This window comes from Trachurus japonicus, chromosome 15, assembly GCF_045865225.1.
Source record: "Trachurus japonicus isolate A0001 chromosome 15, Traja_1.0".
Classification (NCBI taxonomy): Eukaryota; Metazoa; Chordata; class Actinopteri; order Carangiformes; family Carangidae; genus Trachurus; species Trachurus japonicus.
The window spans coordinates 13,804,568-13,822,448 of NC_140921.1; the positions used below are offsets into that span (position 1 = coordinate 13,804,568).

The 17,881-nt window shown below is 42.3% G+C and overlaps 2 protein-coding genes across 2 annotated transcripts; one reads left to right on the forward strand and one right to left on the reverse strand.

Annotated features, from left to right (window-relative positions):
• The first annotated feature begins 206 nt into the window (after window positions 1-206).
• Window positions 207-7,998, forward strand: cuzd1.1 (CUB and zona pellucida-like domains 1, tandem duplicate 1). The gene is made up of 17 exons (XM_085799220.1): window positions 207-258; window positions 597-695; window positions 1,542-1,595; window positions 1,688-1,783; window positions 1,942-2,010; window positions 2,103-2,198; window positions 2,955-3,053; window positions 3,751-3,849; window positions 4,479-4,679; window positions 4,900-4,953; window positions 5,038-5,182; window positions 5,325-5,539; window positions 5,892-6,067; window positions 6,200-6,433; window positions 6,515-6,675; window positions 7,434-7,681; window positions 7,795-7,998. Exons 1-17 carry the CDS (start codon window positions 207-209, stop codon window positions 7,860-7,862), a joined length of 2,166 nt encoding a protein of 721 aa, XP_085655346.1. The 3' UTR covers window positions 7,863-7,998.
• Window positions 7,999-8,101: 103 nt separating this feature from the next.
• On the reverse strand, window positions 8,102-13,014 carry ikzf5 (IKAROS family zinc finger 5). Its single transcript, XM_085799795.1, has 4 exons — window positions 12,474-13,014; window positions 12,094-12,259; window positions 10,929-11,102; window positions 8,102-10,845 (listed from the first exon to the last, which is right to left on the reverse strand). Exons 2-4 carry the CDS (start codon window positions 12,224-12,226, stop codon window positions 9,881-9,883), a joined length of 1,272 nt encoding a protein of 423 aa, XP_085655921.1. The 5' UTR covers window positions 12,227-12,259; window positions 12,474-13,014; the 3' UTR covers window positions 8,102-9,880.
• Window positions 13,015-17,881: the final 4,867 nt, after the last annotated feature.

Consider the following 17,881-nt stretch of genomic DNA (forward strand, 5'->3'; position numbering starts at 1 on the left):
TTAAGCAAATATCATCTCCCGTCCTAAAACTAGATTAGTGAATAGTTTTATGATAGTTAACCAAGTGTGTGTTTCTCATGCTATCTCATTACCAAAGTGATGACATCAGAAACGTTAAGGGTGCTGCTACATCAAAGTGGGCTGTTGGGTATATAAGCTGCTCAGGTTCAGCATCTGAACCAAGTTGGAAGAAGAACGGATTCACCATGTTGACTCTGTTGGTTCTCTGCAGCGTGATCGCCACACACGGAGTGCAAGGTATTATCCATTCATCTCTTATCATTGTGTGTGTGTGACATTTTTTGTTTTTGTTTTTTTAGTTTAGGATTTTAAATGTTTTCTGGCAGACATTTTGTTTTATATTTGCTCCTTTTGGTTGTTGTCAGCTGAACTCCTACTGAATTGTTAGTGGTATACTGACCTTTGATTTTATTCTTTCATCTATCAGGTGCTGCTCGCTGGACAACATGGTTTCCCTCTCAAACTACAGCAGGTATAAAACCCCTTCGAGTCACAGCCAATTTGTCTTTGAGAACTTGTTATGTAGTTATTCCTAGGTAGCTGTAATGTCTTCAACATCTTCCTGTGTCTCCCAGATCGGCCCTCGTGTCGTTACAACTGTGGATACAACTTGGGAAGCTGCTCCTGCTCTGGCTCTTGTGAATACTATGGCAGCTGTTGTCATGACTACTACCGTAAGTGCCAAGTCTAACAAATCAATAGCTGTAGCAGCCGTCGCTTGCTGGAGAAATCTGCCTGTCAAATTTCAGTGTGACGCTGTGCTGTGCTGTGCTGAGAGTGACACAATACAATCTGTTCTGTTGTCTTTTTATTAATATCATTAAAGTGAATTAAGTGAATTATACGTTATTATGCAGTAAGTTAGTGACTACATACTTCTTTCTCTGTCACGTAGGCTACTGCCCATCTACAGCATGGACTACGGAGCCAGCTGCTACCACAGGTAATGATAATTCAACTTTTGTAGATAAAAGTATGAACTCTCTTACATAAGAGCCCTAGCTCAAGTGATAATAATAATTTATATCTCTCTATCAGTTTGGCCTACACCTGGGGCCACAGGTGGGATCCTCAGTGTGCATTATGAGTCTTCTCCAAATAATAAAGTTCAATACAATAACACCTACTATCTTAGCTCTAGTTCAAGTGATAATAATAATAATGCTGTATCTGTACTAAAAAGTAGCCTACACGTTATATTTAGTTTTTCCTGAACAACTGTAACGTGATGCCATCATCCTTCCTGTGTCTCCCAGCTGGATCGTGTCGTTACAACTGTGGATACAACATGGGAAGCTGCTCCTGCTCGAGCTCTTGTCAATACTATGGCAACTGTTGTCACGACTACTACTGTAAGTGCCAAGTCTAACAAATCAACAGCAGTAGCAGCCGTCTTATCTCTCTCTCTCTGGAGAAATCTGCCTGTCAAATTCCAGTGTAATGACACTTAAGCATATAAAACAAGTAGGTGTAATATTGTGCAGTACGTTAATGACTTCACTCTTCTTCCTCTCATGTAGACCACTGTGATGGCACATCAGCCACACCAGCCACCCCAGAGCCTTCAACCACAGGTATAAAAACCCTTCAACCTACAGCCAGTTTACCTCTGAGAACTTGCTATGTAAAGATTCATGTGATGTCAACATCCTCCTGTGTCTTCCAGCTGGCTCGTGTCGTTACAGCTGTGGATCCTACCAGGGAAGCTGCTCCTGCTACAGCTCTTGCCGCTACAACGGCAACTGTTGTCATGACTACAGCTGTAAGTGCCAAGTCTAACAAATCAACAGCAGTAGCAGCGCGCTCTCTCTCTGAAGTCTGTCATATTCCAGTGTGATGACACAGAAATGTGTAAAACAAACAGTAGGTGTATTATAGATTACTGTGCAGTACGTTAATGACTTCACTCCTCTTCCATAGACTACTGCTCTGGCACTACAGAAGCGCCTACAGAGGCTACAGCCACATACCCAGAGACTACAGCCCCAGGTATAAAAACCCTTCAAGCTACAGCCAGTTTACCTCTGAGAACTTGCTGTGTAAAGATTCATGTGATGTCAACATCCTCCTGTGTCTTCCAGCTGGCTCGTGTCGTTACAGCTGTGGATCCTACCAGGGAAGCTGCTCCTGCTACAGCTCTTGCCGCTACAACGGCAACTGTTGTCATGACTACAGCTGTAAGTGCCAAGTCTAACAAATCAACAGCTGTAGCAGCCCTCATCCTCTCTCTCTCTCTCTCTCTGGAGAAATCTGCCTGTCAAATTCCAGTGTAATGACAAATAAGTGTGTAAAACAAACGGTAGGTGTATTAAAATTGACTTAACTTTCTCAACATACAGTAGCCTATTATAGAGCTATGAATGAGTGGAATGCCCTTCCGAATTATGTTACAAAACAAAGAAACATGGTTAGTTTTAAAATGGAACTTAGAGGTTATTATTTGGATCATAATTTTGACCATTAGTGTAAATCTGTAAATTGGGTCATGGCATCCTTGTGTGACAGGATACATAGTAAATGTTTTGTAATGATTCACTGTAGGAGCTGGTAATGTTTATGTTTGGTGTTCGTCTTGGACTTTTTGTTTGTATGTAGGCTATTAAGTATGTGTTTTTTTTTGTGTTCTATGTATTAAGTATGTGTCATTTGCAGATGGTATATTGTCACTTATGAAAATGAAAGGACCCCAGAAAGAATAGCTGCTGCCTTGCAAAAGCTAATGGGGATCTTAATAGACCAAACAAAACCAAACAAAACTCTTTTTTCTCTCTCGTGTAGACTACTGCTCATATAGCACTACAGAAGCCCCATGGCAATCCACAGCGGGGCCTGAAACCACAGGTATAAAAACCCTTCAAACTACAGCCAGTTTACCTGTGAGAACTTGCTATGTAAAGATTCATGTGATGTCAACATCCTCCTGTGTCTCCCAGCTCAGCCCTCATGTCGTTACAACTGTGGATACAACATGGGAAGCTGCTCCTGCTCAAGCTCTTGCCGCTACAACGGCAACTGTTGTCCTGACTATTACAGTAAGTACCAAGTCTAACAAATCAACAGCAGCACTCCTCGCTGGAGAAATCTGCCTGTCATATTCCAGTGTGATGCTGTGCTGAGAGTAACACAAAAAAACTATGGTCTTCTGATTAAGATCATTATATAGAGCTATAAAGGAGTGGAAGGCCCTTCCGAATTATGTTATTCAAAAAAGAAACATGGTCAGTTTTAATGAAACTAAGAGATTATTATTTGGATCATAATTTTGACCATTTAGTGTAAATCTGTAAATTGGGTCATGGCATCCTTGTGTGACAGGATACATAGTAAATGTTTTGTAATGATTCACTGTAGGAGCTGGTAATGTTTATGTTTGGTGTTTGTCTTGGACTTTTTGTTTGTATGTAGGCTATTAAGTATGTGTTTTTTTTTGTTTTCTATGTATTAAGTATGTGTCATTTGCAGATGGTTTGTATTGTCACTTATGAAAATGAAAGGACCCCAGAAAGAATAGCTGCTGCCTTGCAAAAGCTAATGGGGATCTTAATAAACCAAACAAAACCAAACCAAACCAAACTCTTTTTTCTCTCTCATGTAGACTACTGCTCATATACCACATCATACCCAGAGGCTACAACAGGTATAAAAACCCTTCAAGCTACAGCCACTTTACCTTGGAGAACTTGCTATGTAAAGTTTCATGTGATGTCAACATCCTCCTGTGTCTCCCAGCTCAGCCCTCATGTCGTTACAACTGTGGATACAACATGGGAAGCTGCTCCTGCTCAAGCTCTTGCCGCTACAACGGCAACTGTTGTCACGACTATTACAGTAAGTACCAAGTCTAACAAATCAACAGCTGTAGCAGCCCTCATCCTCTCTCTCTCTCTCTCTCTGGAGAAATCTGCCTGTCAAATTCCAGTGTAATGACACATAAGTGTGTAAAACAAACGGTAGGCTAGGTGTATTAAAATTGACTTAACTTTCTCAACATACAGTAGCCTATTATAGAGCTATGAAGGAGTGGAACGCCCTTCCGAATTATGTTATTCAAAAAAGAAACATGGTTAGTTTTAAAATGAAACTAGAGATTATTATTTGGATCATAATTTTGACCATTTAGTGTAAATCTGTAAATTGGGTCATGGCATCCTTGTGTGACAGGATACATAAATGTTTTGTAATGATTCAATGTAAGAGCTGGTAATGTTTATGTTTGGTGTTCGTCTTGGACATTTTGTTTGTATGTATTAATAAGTATGTGTTTTTTTTGTTTTCTATGTATTAGTGTCGTTTGTAGATTCTTTCTATTGTCACTTATGAAAATGAAAGGACCCCAGAAAGAATAGCGGCTGCCTTGCAAAAGCTCATGGGGATCTTAATAAACCAAACTAAACCAAACCAAACTCTTTTTTCTCTCTCATGTAGACTACTGCTCATATACCACATCATACCCAGAGGTTACAACAGGTATAAAAACCCTTCAAGCTACAGCCAGTTTACCTCGGAGAACTTGCTATGTAAAGATTCATGTGATGTCAACATCCTCCTGTGTCTCCCAGATCGGCCCTCGTGTCGTTACAACTGTGGATACAGCATGGGAAGCTGCTCCTGCTCAGACTCTTGTCGCTACAACGGCAACTGTTGTCCTGACTACTACTGTGAGTGCCATCTTTCTCATTGTTTAAATAAAGGAGATAATGGCAGCCGTTTTTCTGACTCTCTTGAAAGACATTCACTTTGTTCATGAGAAAGTGACAGAAGTTGGTATGGTGTGAAGTGCAAACTTTTAGGCTTTTAGGTAAAAAAAAGTTTGTTTTTACATGAAACTTATACTGAAACCAATGTTTTTTTTTTTTTCAATTCCTCTGTTTCGCACAGCCTACTGCCCACCCACAACTCCTTATCCAGAATGGACCACACCTGGGAGCACAGGTGGGATCCTCAGTGTGCATTATGAGACTTCTGCAAATATATAGTTCACTCAAATAACACTTGTGCCATCTTGTTCACCTTTAGGGAATCCTTGTGGAGGCTCTTTGTTTGGCTCTGGAAACTTCTCCAGCCCAAACCATCCCGGGCACTACAGCGACAACTCCTACTGTGTCTGGCAGCTCAGATCTATGTATGACCAAAGAATCTCCCTGAGTTTCTTGAGCCTGGAGTAAGTGAAGAACACTGTTTTTTCCCCCTGTGACCATTGTCATATGAAGTGCCCTTAACTACACATGAAGAAATTACAGAGAATAATATCATTTTATCAACAATAATGTTAATAATGTATGGCTTTTGTCATATTTCAACAGAATGGAAAACTGTCACTGCTGTGACTATATTAATATCTATGATGGGCCGTCTGTTGGTTCACGGTTATTGGGCAAAGTGTGCCACGACAACAACAACACTCTGACCACTTTCTCCTCCACCTCCAACTACATGACTGTGCTCTTCCGCACTGATGGCTCAGTTGTTGGCCGGGGTTTCCACGCTGAGTTCACCAGCACTTTGCCACCAAACTCAGGTATATTTAACAGTAGGCAGAAGACATCTAGATTTTATTCCAATTTTGTGTTAAATGTGTCTTGTGGGCTGAAAGACATCCTGTATAATGTCGGGCCAGGGATAAATCAATCTAACAATATTACACAGAATATTTGTTTGAAAGTTGTGGGTAATTAGCAGGGAGTGAGGGTCTAACCAAATGTTGTTGTCAGTTGTATTGTGGGTAATGTAGTATGTACACGATTCTTCTTAAATCAGCCAAAATACTGTAAATTGACACACCAACCCTGCCAGACCAGCCACTCTGTCACACTTGGGTAAAAATTAAGTTTTGTAACGCTCCACCTTCATGCTGCACGGCCATTTGTCAGGTCGAGTGGACTGTTCCTCAGACAACATGGTCATTGTGATTGAGAGGAGCTACCTGAACTCTGTGGGCTACGACGGCCACAGTCTGTACCTGGACGACCAGTACTGCAGACCCCAGGTTTCCAGTCGCCAGGTGGTCTTCAGTTTCCCCATCAACACTTGCGGCACCGCTCGACAGGTTAGACAACTCAACACCTTCTGGAAGATATTAATAATAATTGTACTTCACAATAATAGCGTACATACATAGTAATCGTAGATGTGAGTGGTACCTTAACTGTGGCTGTCCAATATCTTCTACTGTGACCAGTTTGTGAATGGCAGAGCCGTGTACACCAACAACGTCCGCGCCTACGGCTCCTCCCAGTCCGGAGAGATCACACGCCAGTCCAACTTTAAACTGAACGTGGGATGCCGCATGGAGCAGGACTCAGTGTCGCAGATTATGTATCGTGTACAGAATAATCATAACAGCAGCATTGTGGGCACAGGCAGATTCAACACCAGCATGTCTTTCTACACATCCAACAACTTCTATTACCCGGTGGGTTTATGTGCAATATGGTAAATGACCATCGATACTTTGTAAATACTTACACATGATGGTGACTTTTTACACTCTCAGGTGACTGAAGTGCCATACAAGGTGTCACTCAATCAGTACATGTATGTTGAAGTGGACCTGAGAAGGGGTGACAGCTCCCTGGTCCTTTTTCTTGACACCTGTGTGGCCTCACCATCACCCCATGATTTTCACACCAGACCCTACTACCTGGTCCGTAACGGGTAAGATGACCACGTGCCTTGATTCACTGTTGCCTATAGCTGTGTAGATACAGTGCCTAAGCTTCCTGCGGCTATATCAATAACAATAAGAGCTTCTTCTAGAGCCTCTTGTGTGTCTTGATGCTACTGCCAGTATGAAATAGTATGTATTTAAACTCTTAAACTTACAAATGGCACTGATAAAGGTTAAACCAATGGTTCCCAATTTATCAAGAAAATGGCGATCGTGGCCTTTTGGATCAGGTTTCTGCTGTCTGTGATTTAGCAGACATTCCCACTATAAAAATTGGACCAAGAGTCAAACCAGCGGATGCTTTTATTTAAAATACCAAAAATCTAAACTTGTGAAGCTGAACTGTTGTTAGCTCCGGAGGCTGGACCCTGATTGTCCATTGGACTAAACTATCCAAATGTCTCGAAGCCATTTCAGACCAAACTCCAACTCATGCAGCTACAACAGGAAAATGCTATTTCTCTATTGAACCCTCAGTGTTAACACTTAGATACAGTAACTGTAATATTTGTTAATATATCAGTCTAGCACTATTTGTCTGCAGAATGATACATTTACTTTGTGTGACTTTTACTTACAAAGTACTTTTACTGAAGAAAAGGTGTACAATCTTTACTTCTCTCACTTACAGATGTTAATGAACAACGCACATGTCATCGGTATTCTACTAACATAATAAATTGTGTTCCTTACATTTCCACAGTGCCAGTCTTGTCCAGTAACACTGTTTATTTCTCACCTTCAGGTGTTCTATGGACAGTACCTACTACTCCTACATCTCCGGCTCCCGAGCCTATGCCCGTTTCAGGTTCCAGGCTTTCCAGTTCCTGCGAGCCACAGACGACGTGTACATCCAGTGCAAGGTCCTGATATGCCAGCAAAGTGACTACAACTCTCGCTGCCGCCGTGGCTGCAACAGACGTAGGGCCAGAGATGTGGGGTCAGAACACGACAGCCAGACTCTGGTCCTGGGTCCCATCCAACTCAAAGAAGGTCTGTAGATGTTTGCACCTGGTTCTGATGTGAAGAGCTGATGAGCTGAAGCAGAGTCATTGTTATCTCATAATCTCAAGAAAACTTTACATGTCACCATTTCTCTTTGACAGAACCTGAGAAAAAGGAAGAAGGGGCCGAGAAGCAGGAGGTGAAGGAGGTGAAGGAGGAAAAGGTTTAACCTGATAATGCAGTGAGCTGCATCAATCGTCTTTACAAATCTAAAGCTCTTACCTTTCTGTCCACTGTGACACTGAATATACTCTCCATTTCTCTCTTTATCATATCACCTGATTAAAAGCATCATCAAAAGGCAATCTGTGTTTGTGTATTTCCATTATGTTAAATCCTTAAATAAACACATAATATCACTTCTGTTGAATACAGGGATGGAGAAAAGAGAACAAAAGACAGTGCGGCTCTGTTAGAAAACACTTTACTTATAAATTAGTTTTGATTAATCCATCTCACAATAAAATGATTTGCCATCCCAGAGGGAGAGTAATCGCCAAAAGGCTTCAACATTCACTGTTACCTATGAACCTACGACACACTGAGAGAACATAAGGCAGTCATTACTGGATGCCCCTATTATTGGTAAGCATGGTGACAAAACGGTGGTCCTAAAAACAATTACTATGTTCTCCACACATGTTGCTAAGCAACAGACAACAGTACTCAAGACAAAGAACAATCTTGCTAAAGTAGCAGTCTTGCTGCAGAACGATTTTGCTTTTTTGACACTGAACATCTATCCAACCACTCAGAATACAATACTCAGTAAATATTCAGAAATGCACTGGGATTCCACTTGATGAACTGAGGGGAGGTTTTGGTGTGTTATCACAAAGGCTGAAACGTGGCATCCCCCAGCGCTACGTGGCAATTCTGAAAACGTGTTCACATGAGACACAAGACTTGATTGACATGATTCTGTCCTAAACATGGAGATACTGGATATCAAAGTGACTTCATACAATATCAAAAAGATCAGAATGATGCAGTTAAAAGGATATGCAAAACCCCTTATTAAGAAATGAGAGCAGTTACCATGATGCTGGTCGAGGAAGGGCACTGTGTGGAGGAACTTCAAAAACAACACGATCTCAATAAAATCTAGTTAAACAACGTAACCGGCTGACCATACAAAGTGTGGCCAGGTTTTTACTGTGAATGCCATCCGATATGGTACAGCTGGCATTGGTGTCAAAGTTTTTTAGCAGCACTCATGGAGCAGAAATTTGGCAAACAAAAAAAAAAATCATGGCTACCATAGAAAACTACAATGGCCAAACTTTTTTTTTTTCTAAGGTTCTGGGCCTTTTCATTACAGTAAGAAGAGAAAAACTAATAATATTAATCTTCAAAGTAACAGTCCTCTTTATGTTGGACACACAAGAAAGTGACTATGTCAGGCACTGCAAAGAAATAGTAGTAATGCACCAAGCACTTAAATAATTTCAACAAGGCTTAAGTAAGATCACTCAAGGTCAACAGTTTGACTCCTGTGGATCATTAGTGAAATCTTTATAGGTCCAGGAGTGTTGAGAATTTATTTGGGTGACAGCCAATTTGTTGACCCTCCCCTCTTTACTCTCTTAACAGGCACGGGTGAGTTATGGTCTTATTGGCCATTTTTCTCCATGAGGTGAGGTTATATTTAGAGGGTTTTGAGAATCAACAAAAACTTGACTGCATGTTGTATGGGTTTCTCAAAATATGAAGTCTGCTTCTGAGGAATTGAGAAGGATCGTCCCTGCAGTTTGATCATATTTCAAATCATGTATATGTGACATTATAGGTATACTTTTTAAGTTGCTTTTAAAAGACACAAAAAACAAAAAATAAGGAATATTATGAATTTGGTGACATGCTTCATTCGATTAGGTCATTTAGTTTGGCTTAGTAGGGAAGTTATATTTCAGATTTTTTTAATAGCATGAATGTAACTCCCTCTACGACCACAAATAGATTCTCAACCTGTTGAAAACACTGATCACGCCTTTATAATACACTTCGATGGGCACCTTTAATTATACAAAATGGAACTATATGAGTGTAGACATTTTCCTGTATAAGAACAACTTTCAAAGGCTAGGCTACATCAAGGCCAAGAAAAAGATCAATAAATAAAATTACTATGGAATTAATAAAAACAAAGCTGTCCATTAAAAGTTAGTTCAAATTCGTACTCATCCATTACTTGTGCTGCCCACGGGCAAAGTGGCAGGCAAAGTCATACTTGCTCTTGCACTTATAGCCGCAGATGTTGCACTGGAATGGGTTCTCGTAGCCGTGGCAACCCATGTGGATGGTGTAGAGGATGTTGTCTGGGAAATAGATGTCACAGTGCTGGCAGTGATGCAACATGTGGGAGTCCTGGATCGGGGCGGACAGGCCTGGAGCTGGTGTACTGGGTTGGCTGTTGGAGATACTCGGGGTACTGGTGCGCCCGCTGTGCTCGCTGCAGGGTCCGCCTCCAGGGCTGCAGCTACTGTGGGGCGGGGCCCGGGGCTCTGGAGTGATGGGGGAGGAGGAGGAGGCGTGGGCCATGCTGGCTGAGACGGCCACAGGAGCTGTGGCTGGGTGGGGCTGCTGGATGAGGAAGGGTTTCTCATCTACTATAGATTCTGCCCCCGGAGACAAGGGGGGTTGAGTCTGGCCCTGGGACTCTGAGGGGAGGCTGGCCAACTGCCCCGCCAGGGTGGAAAGCTGGTTCAGGGGGTTGTCCATGACCATATCGTGGTGATGGTGGTTTTGATTTGCGGAGAGCCCACCTTCCACCGCTCGATTCTGATCGTCGTAAGTCTCCTGACGCAAGTGTGGCAGCTCATGGGAGAAGTCATTGACGTTGTCAGCCTTGTGCACGACCATAGAAGGGGGGCTGAAGTTGATGAGGAGACGGCGGCCGTAGCCCAGCGAGCTGGCCTTCTTCTGTAAAACACTCAGCATCTTCTTGTGGGAAAGTGAGCGAGCGCCTTTCATGGGCAGGAGTTTGTGGCGTCTGCGGCGATGGTGTGACAAGTTGCTACGATCGCTGCAGCGGAAGGAGCAGAGCTCGCACTTGTAGGGCTTCTCGCCCGTGTGCGATCGCATGTGGGCTTCCAGGTGGCGCTCGTAGGCCGAAGCAAAGGGGCAAAGGTGGCAGCGGTGGGGTTTCTCTCCTGTTACAAAAAGAAAAAACAGGCTCAGTAACAAAACCATGTGAATTTTATCCGCTGAATATGACCCTTTAACACCCTCTTACCTGTGTGGATTCGGATGTGCTCAATGAGTCGTGCTGTGCCTCTGGTGGCGTAGTTGCAGTAGCGGCACTTGAGCTTGCCGTCATAGGTCCTCTCGAAACCGTCCACAAGGATCCCTGAGCTGTCCTCCAGTGACATATCCACTGAGGGGTGGTCCAGTCCATTCTGACTGCAGTCTGTAAACCACAACATCAGCAACACTTATTATTAGGGCCACGGGCAATCGCACCGGGCGAAGCCTTGTGTATTGGCGTATTACTCCACGTATTACTCCACGTTTTGATAGGTCATACACACACACACACCATGTGATTACAGACACACACACACACCATGTGATTACAGACACACACACACACACACACCATGTGATTACAGTCACACACACACACACCATGTGATTACAGACACACACACACACACACCATGTGATTACAGACACACACACACACACACCATGTGATTACAGTCACACACACACACACACACACCATGTGATTACAGTCACACACACACACACACACACACACACACACACACACACACACACACACACACACACACACACACACACACCATGTGATTACAGTCACACACACACACACACACACACACACACACACACACACACACACACACACACACACACACACACCATGTGATTACAGTCACACACACACACACACACCATGTGATTACAGTCACACACACACACACACACCATGTGATTACAGTCACACACACACACACACACACACACACACACACACACACACACACACACACACACACACAGTTAACCTAATGTGGTTACAGCTCCTCCATATCAGTGCTTATAGAAAGATGATCATGTGTCTGTCTGATCAGCTCTGTCTTGACCTTAAGATCGTGGGTTTGATTCCCATGTTGACAGAGAGTATGGGGTATGGTAAGATAAACTATACTAAAATGTTGTTGAACAAAGCACCCAATGATTTAACAATGACCATGTCAGCACTAACAGTCATGAAACTACATCTGACATCAGATAAGACATGTAGGGGTATCTGTCAGCTCAGCTGGCTGCCATAAAATAAACAGAACAAAACTGCACTACACGGACTCCTAGTGGAAACCACTGAATTTACATATAAAAGGGCTATAAACAGTACACACGGTTAACTTTACCTGCTGGCAGCTCGTCCGCCTCCTTGACGCCGCTGACAGAGCCTGATATCATGTTGACATGTTGAGTCTGCTGGCTCAAATACTCCTGGAAATCCTTCACAAAGTCCAACGTGTCCGGCTTTTCCTCACCCATTGAGAAAAAAAAGCGATGCAAAATATCCCAACACTGAAAAAAAAAAAGAAGAGGAATTACGAGATTATGTTTCCACTGCTCACATATGACAGGATGGTGTCAGGGGCAGCATTTAAATGTCAGAAAACAGACAGAAAATCAACCACATAAAAAAGAATAATAGCAGTAATAGATGTAAAAAGCAAGTCTAAAGTCACCGTGTCTTTAACGTAGCTAGCTGGTTTCCAAAGTTGTAACGTACACCTACCTCTTCGAAGATAAGTCGTCGGGTTAATGTAAACTGTTTTTGTTTACTCGCTTTGGGGGGAAAACCCGTTGGTCAGCAGCAGTCCAAACACACACAAACATACAAAGGGTAATCCTTGGAAAATCAGTAACAAATGTGAAGCAGGAAATCGGCGCGATCCGATCCGGTTACAGCTCGGTCGCTGCTACACACCACCGCTGCTGCTGCTGCTCCTCATCACCGTCATGTTGTTACCAAAGCTACCTGCGTTAGCTTAGCTCGGAGCTTAGCAGCATCTTTGTCAACAGCTACGCCGGTTTTCTATCCGGTCGACTGCGTCATCACGTACATCGTCCGAATGTGTGCGTGTCAGTAAAAAAAACCCTCAACACTTAGTTGGTGCTCGTCTTAAAAAATATGTATCCGTCCCCGTCGACACTCTCTGTAAAAAAAATAAAAATCCACCCCGGGAAAGGAAACCTGCGAAATCAAAACAATAAACCTGTATGAGGGCGGGGGGTCAAAGTTTAAAATGTGTGCACCGATAAAAGCGTCCCGCCAAGAAACCGACTGTAACCCGCCAAGAAAGGTTCCGCCCCCGTCGCTGCCAGAAGTGCTGCAGCTGTGCTAAAAAAAAAAAAAAAAAAAAAAAAAGTTATACAGCCAGTGGTGGTTCACATTAAATGAAATCACCTAAAAACGCTCTTTAACAAGTGAAAAAAAACATTATTGAATCCATGCACCGTCTTTCAAGTTTTCTGTGCCTGAAAAACTAAAGATGTCTACGGTAAAGGCCTTAAAACGCGCCGGAGAAGATTGGGTAAGAATACAATTTAAACAAATAATGTGTCATTTAGTAACCCTGAAACTACAATATCTGGCCTTACATTCGACGTCAGTTGCTGGTTTTAATGAATGTTGAAGTTTTTAATGCAATTGGAGCAAACAAACTTTTTTTTTTTTTAGCTAGTTCACCCAACTAACTTAGTGTAAAAAGAACAACACAGGTGAAAATCTCATTAGCTGTTGACGGTTTGTTTGTTTATTTTGATATACTGATAAAACATGAACTGTGTTTGCTTGGCGTAGCTAGATATTAATATTACCTGAGCTACTTTTAGATTTGCACAGCTTTTAAGACGTTTTTAAGAGTTTTTTAGTGGGCTACAAACATTTACTTCAAATAGGCCTAACTTATATAAGGCCTATAGTCGAAGGAACTTTTTTTTTTTTTTTTTTAAACAGTGTAACATGTTGTTTGCTGGTGATTCAAAAATGAACTCATTAGGCTACTAATTTCACAAAATTGTTGAGTTTCATCAACGCTCTTTGACATTGAAGACTTTCTTTTTCTTCCACAGACATGTTGATTTGAAACACCCATGTCTAGCTAATGAAGTTAACTGATAGCATGTCCATTCACGTCCCTGACATGACACACTTTCAGATGTACAGCTTTCAATTATGCGTAAGTGGCAAATGAGGCACAACAATTGCATTACTTTCAAAAGCTATTGACTCATCCATGTTTTATCACAATCAATAATTTACCAGTAAGGGCTTGGTGAAGATCACATTGCCCCATTTGTGTCAAAGTTGTAGGAAAACCACTGAGGAGAAGATGATAAACGACTAACTTGAGTGAGGCCGCTGTATCCTCTTACCGCATTACAACTTCTACTGACAGAGCAATAGTATTACAGCAGTAATGTAAACCTGCTGCCAGAGAACACTTTACTTTGTAACACGAGTATGTCATTTGTTGTTGACAGTTTATCTACCTTTCTGTGCTGTATATCATATAGAAACAATAGCCTGTCTGTGTGTGATGTATTTGTATACCCTTTCAGGGAATATTAACGTCCTGTCTTGCATCTTTTCCATAGATCCAGTTGGTTCTTCATGTACACCTGCTGTTGCCTGATCATAGGAGTGCAGTTCGGCATTGAGGGCACTAGATGGCGCACATGTCTCAGCGATGGCGACTCTTCCCACTCCCACTTCCACTTCCCACTCTATCCGGCCCTGTTTTGTGACTGAAGCACTCCACACATGACACAGGATACAAAGGTAAGACATGAAGGCTGGTACAAGCCCCGACGTTGCAGAAAAGAAAGCTTTAACTCATTAAGATCACACATGTCATGGCTGTCAGTGTGGAAACACAGTGTACAGTCAGCTCACGAGTCCTGTCTGTGTCAGCTGCCACTCCCACGGGACGGCGTATAGAGCACGCACAGAAGACGTGACAGTCGACCTCATCAGTTGAACCATGACCGCCTGAGCAGCCAATTACATCACCTTCTAACAGCCTGTCCACACTAATGTTATTTTATTGCAATTTAATTATGCTCAGGTTTCCACTGAGGCCAGATCCTATTGAATAATTTAAACACAGCCACAATGATTTGTCGCCACGAAAAGACAAAGTACACACTTCTCGCTGCTCTCATTTGTTTCAGCGGTTTTGTTTTTTAATTCATACGGCATAAATCTTCGAAACAATAATCCCATGTTGTATTTCCTGCTAAGCATCTCCTGCAGTGAGAGCCAATGTAGCCACTGGTTTGAAGGACAGATTTATTAAGCCTAAAAATACTTAAGGGGAAGAATTGGTCATCCTTAATTTTGCATGAATGACATCATGTCCACTGCATGATATATTAAGCTGTTCTGTTAAAGGGCAGTGAGGATGTATTAATGAGACTCAGTGCAGGTAATAGTCAAATAGGGCTTTGTGTGGTTGGTATTTACACCCAATAATACTGCACACTGGTGTAAACTTGTATAGAGATGTCTTCCTATATTTTATGTAGTTAAAAGTCTCACCTTTTGTCATCGATGGAATCAGATATTAAATATTGTAACATAAATCAAACTCACTAATACATTTTTTTGGCTCAATAATTCATATACTTAACATTTTATAAAGATGTGACTTGAACTCCAAACCTTTTCAAGATCAATCTAAATTATATGAGCGAGCGTTTCAATATACACACTGCCACATGTAGAATGGGCTCTGGGACAACACCTGTCTTTGAGAAGGTTGCAGTGTTATCCACTTGCTCTGATTCGCATTTAAAAGGCCTGAATGAAAAGGTTCCCTTCTCCTCTTAACTGCTTGATTTACAGGCTGTTTGTGGTTTAACACCACACAAGACAATTAATTTGCTCCTCCTTCCCCTGAAAGAAATTGGAATTTAATTTAGAAAAGGTTTTAAGCAGTCTTTTAAGAGTTGGTGTCATTTGTTGGGCTTGTGTAAGAGCTGCATTAGAGATTACCCTCCTGGAAAAGCTTTTTAATCCTAGACAAGTGCAGCCATAGTAACGGTAGACAGGAGCCTCTTGGATGCAGAAAGGTGAAGAGGGACTTTGACAAGATTTATTCTTCTTCGACTGCGACTGTTTCTTTCTTGAGGTCTCCCGCTCCACGTGGAGCATTTGAAAAAGAACTGAGAGGTGGGGGATAGGAAAAAGGAGGTATATATTAAGCTTTTCTTTCCTCTCACCACTTAATTTCCTTGCAGGCGCGCCTTGCGCCGTTGTAATGAATGTAATTGCCGCCTTTGATGAGAAAGCTATTATCTGGATCACACTTTACATGGGCAAACAAGACTGCCCCTCCCTCCACCTCCACCTCCCATTTAACTCAGCAATGAGACCCCCCAATTATGCAGGGAACAAGTGGCTTTTCATAAAGCCAGCGTGTCGCTCTTGATTGGTGAGGCTTGGAGCTGGCTACATGTGGACAAAGGATAGATTAGATGTGATATAGGCACACCAAAAACCCCATTTCCTTGATTAATTTCCTGCGTGCCTCGCAGAAAGGGCCCACTCTCTCCTCACTGAATTCTATCTCTCCTTTAAAGACAAACTTTAATCTTTTGATAGGTGTGGCAGCTCAATGGACAGACAGACATTTTATTGACCTAAGTTTGACCACAGCTGCCTAGACTTCAAGAGGGAGTGGGAGCAGAAAGAGAAATGTGTCACTTCAGCGCAGGAGGATGGGCCTATTTCTCTTATGAAAAGCTCCAAATCTTTGTGGTCCTACAGTATTTCTGCCCTCAGCCAGGACCAACTCGCTTTTCATGCTGCTCTGTTTGTGCTCTCATGTCATCACCCTCTACACACACACACACACACATACAGGTTGTTCACTCATTCGCTGTCTCTTTTTCACACACCCACACAGAGGCACACTGAAGCACGCTAAACACCCATTTGATAATAGTGGCGAACAGATATGATGGGAGTTTATGAGGCGATGCGCGATAAAGCTGCTGTCACCTTAGGAAGTCTAAGTGTTCTTCTGACTGCCTTATTACCGTATTAAAAGCACGACTCGACAAATTCACTCACACACACACACACCTCAGCCTGGCTCTGACAACCCGGTGTGATTCTGTCCAATATTCCACCGGGCTGAAATATCGAGAACAATCAAATAGACTGTCACAAGTGACAAATTATACTATTACTCCTCAAAGATTGTCATCCTTGAAATGTATTCATAGCCATTTCTTCTTTATCGGTGAGTGATTATTCCTCTAAGCAAGCAATTCCCCTGTGATAAATTGGTAATCAATTCATTTGACTGTTATGCTTTGAGAATGGCTGCAAGGGATCTGCAGCGTTGGTCACTCTTCTTCACATGGTGCTGTTGGGCCTGATAGATGCCAGCTGCCTGACCACCTGACTCCGAAAGGTTTATACCATCAGAAGCAGGTCGCCATCCGGACCCAGTCACGACAGAGAAAGAATTGGCCAATATTTTTGACTGAAGTGGCATTTTAGCAGTATATATTTGATGGTCCTACTACCAAAACCATGGGTCACAAATAAAGAAGATGGTATAATAGCTTTTGACTGGCCAGCTAGCTCTCGACTTGAAATGAAGTGTCCAGTTGTGAGTTATCGTGGCCAAACGTCATTTGTACAGCCTGAAAAGTGGGGACATTTTTCTAGCTTGTCACTCTCTGGCTATAGCTCATTGTCCTGAATGATGCCTCTGAACGCACAGTTGCCCTAATACGAGCATTTCACTCGCACTGCAAGAAGGCTGGTAATGGATTAGCCTGTCCATAGGAAGATAATATAGTGCGTCCACTGGCACATCCTTAAACACCAATGGTCACACAGCGAGTATCAACCCTCAGCGTGTCTACCACTGTGTTCACAGTTAGTTTGATCCTAGCCAGCTGAAGCAAAACACAGGTCTGCAACTTACGATTATTTTTATCAATTCGTCTGCTCATTATTTTGGTGATTAATCGCTTGAGCCAATTAATTGTTTGGTCCATGCAATGTCTGAAATATACTGTAGAGGAAAAATTAAAATAAAAGTATCTTAGAGCAAAATGGTTTTAAAATGCTTGTTTTACACAACAAATTAAAAAAAACTCAAAGACGGAGCTCAGTTTGCA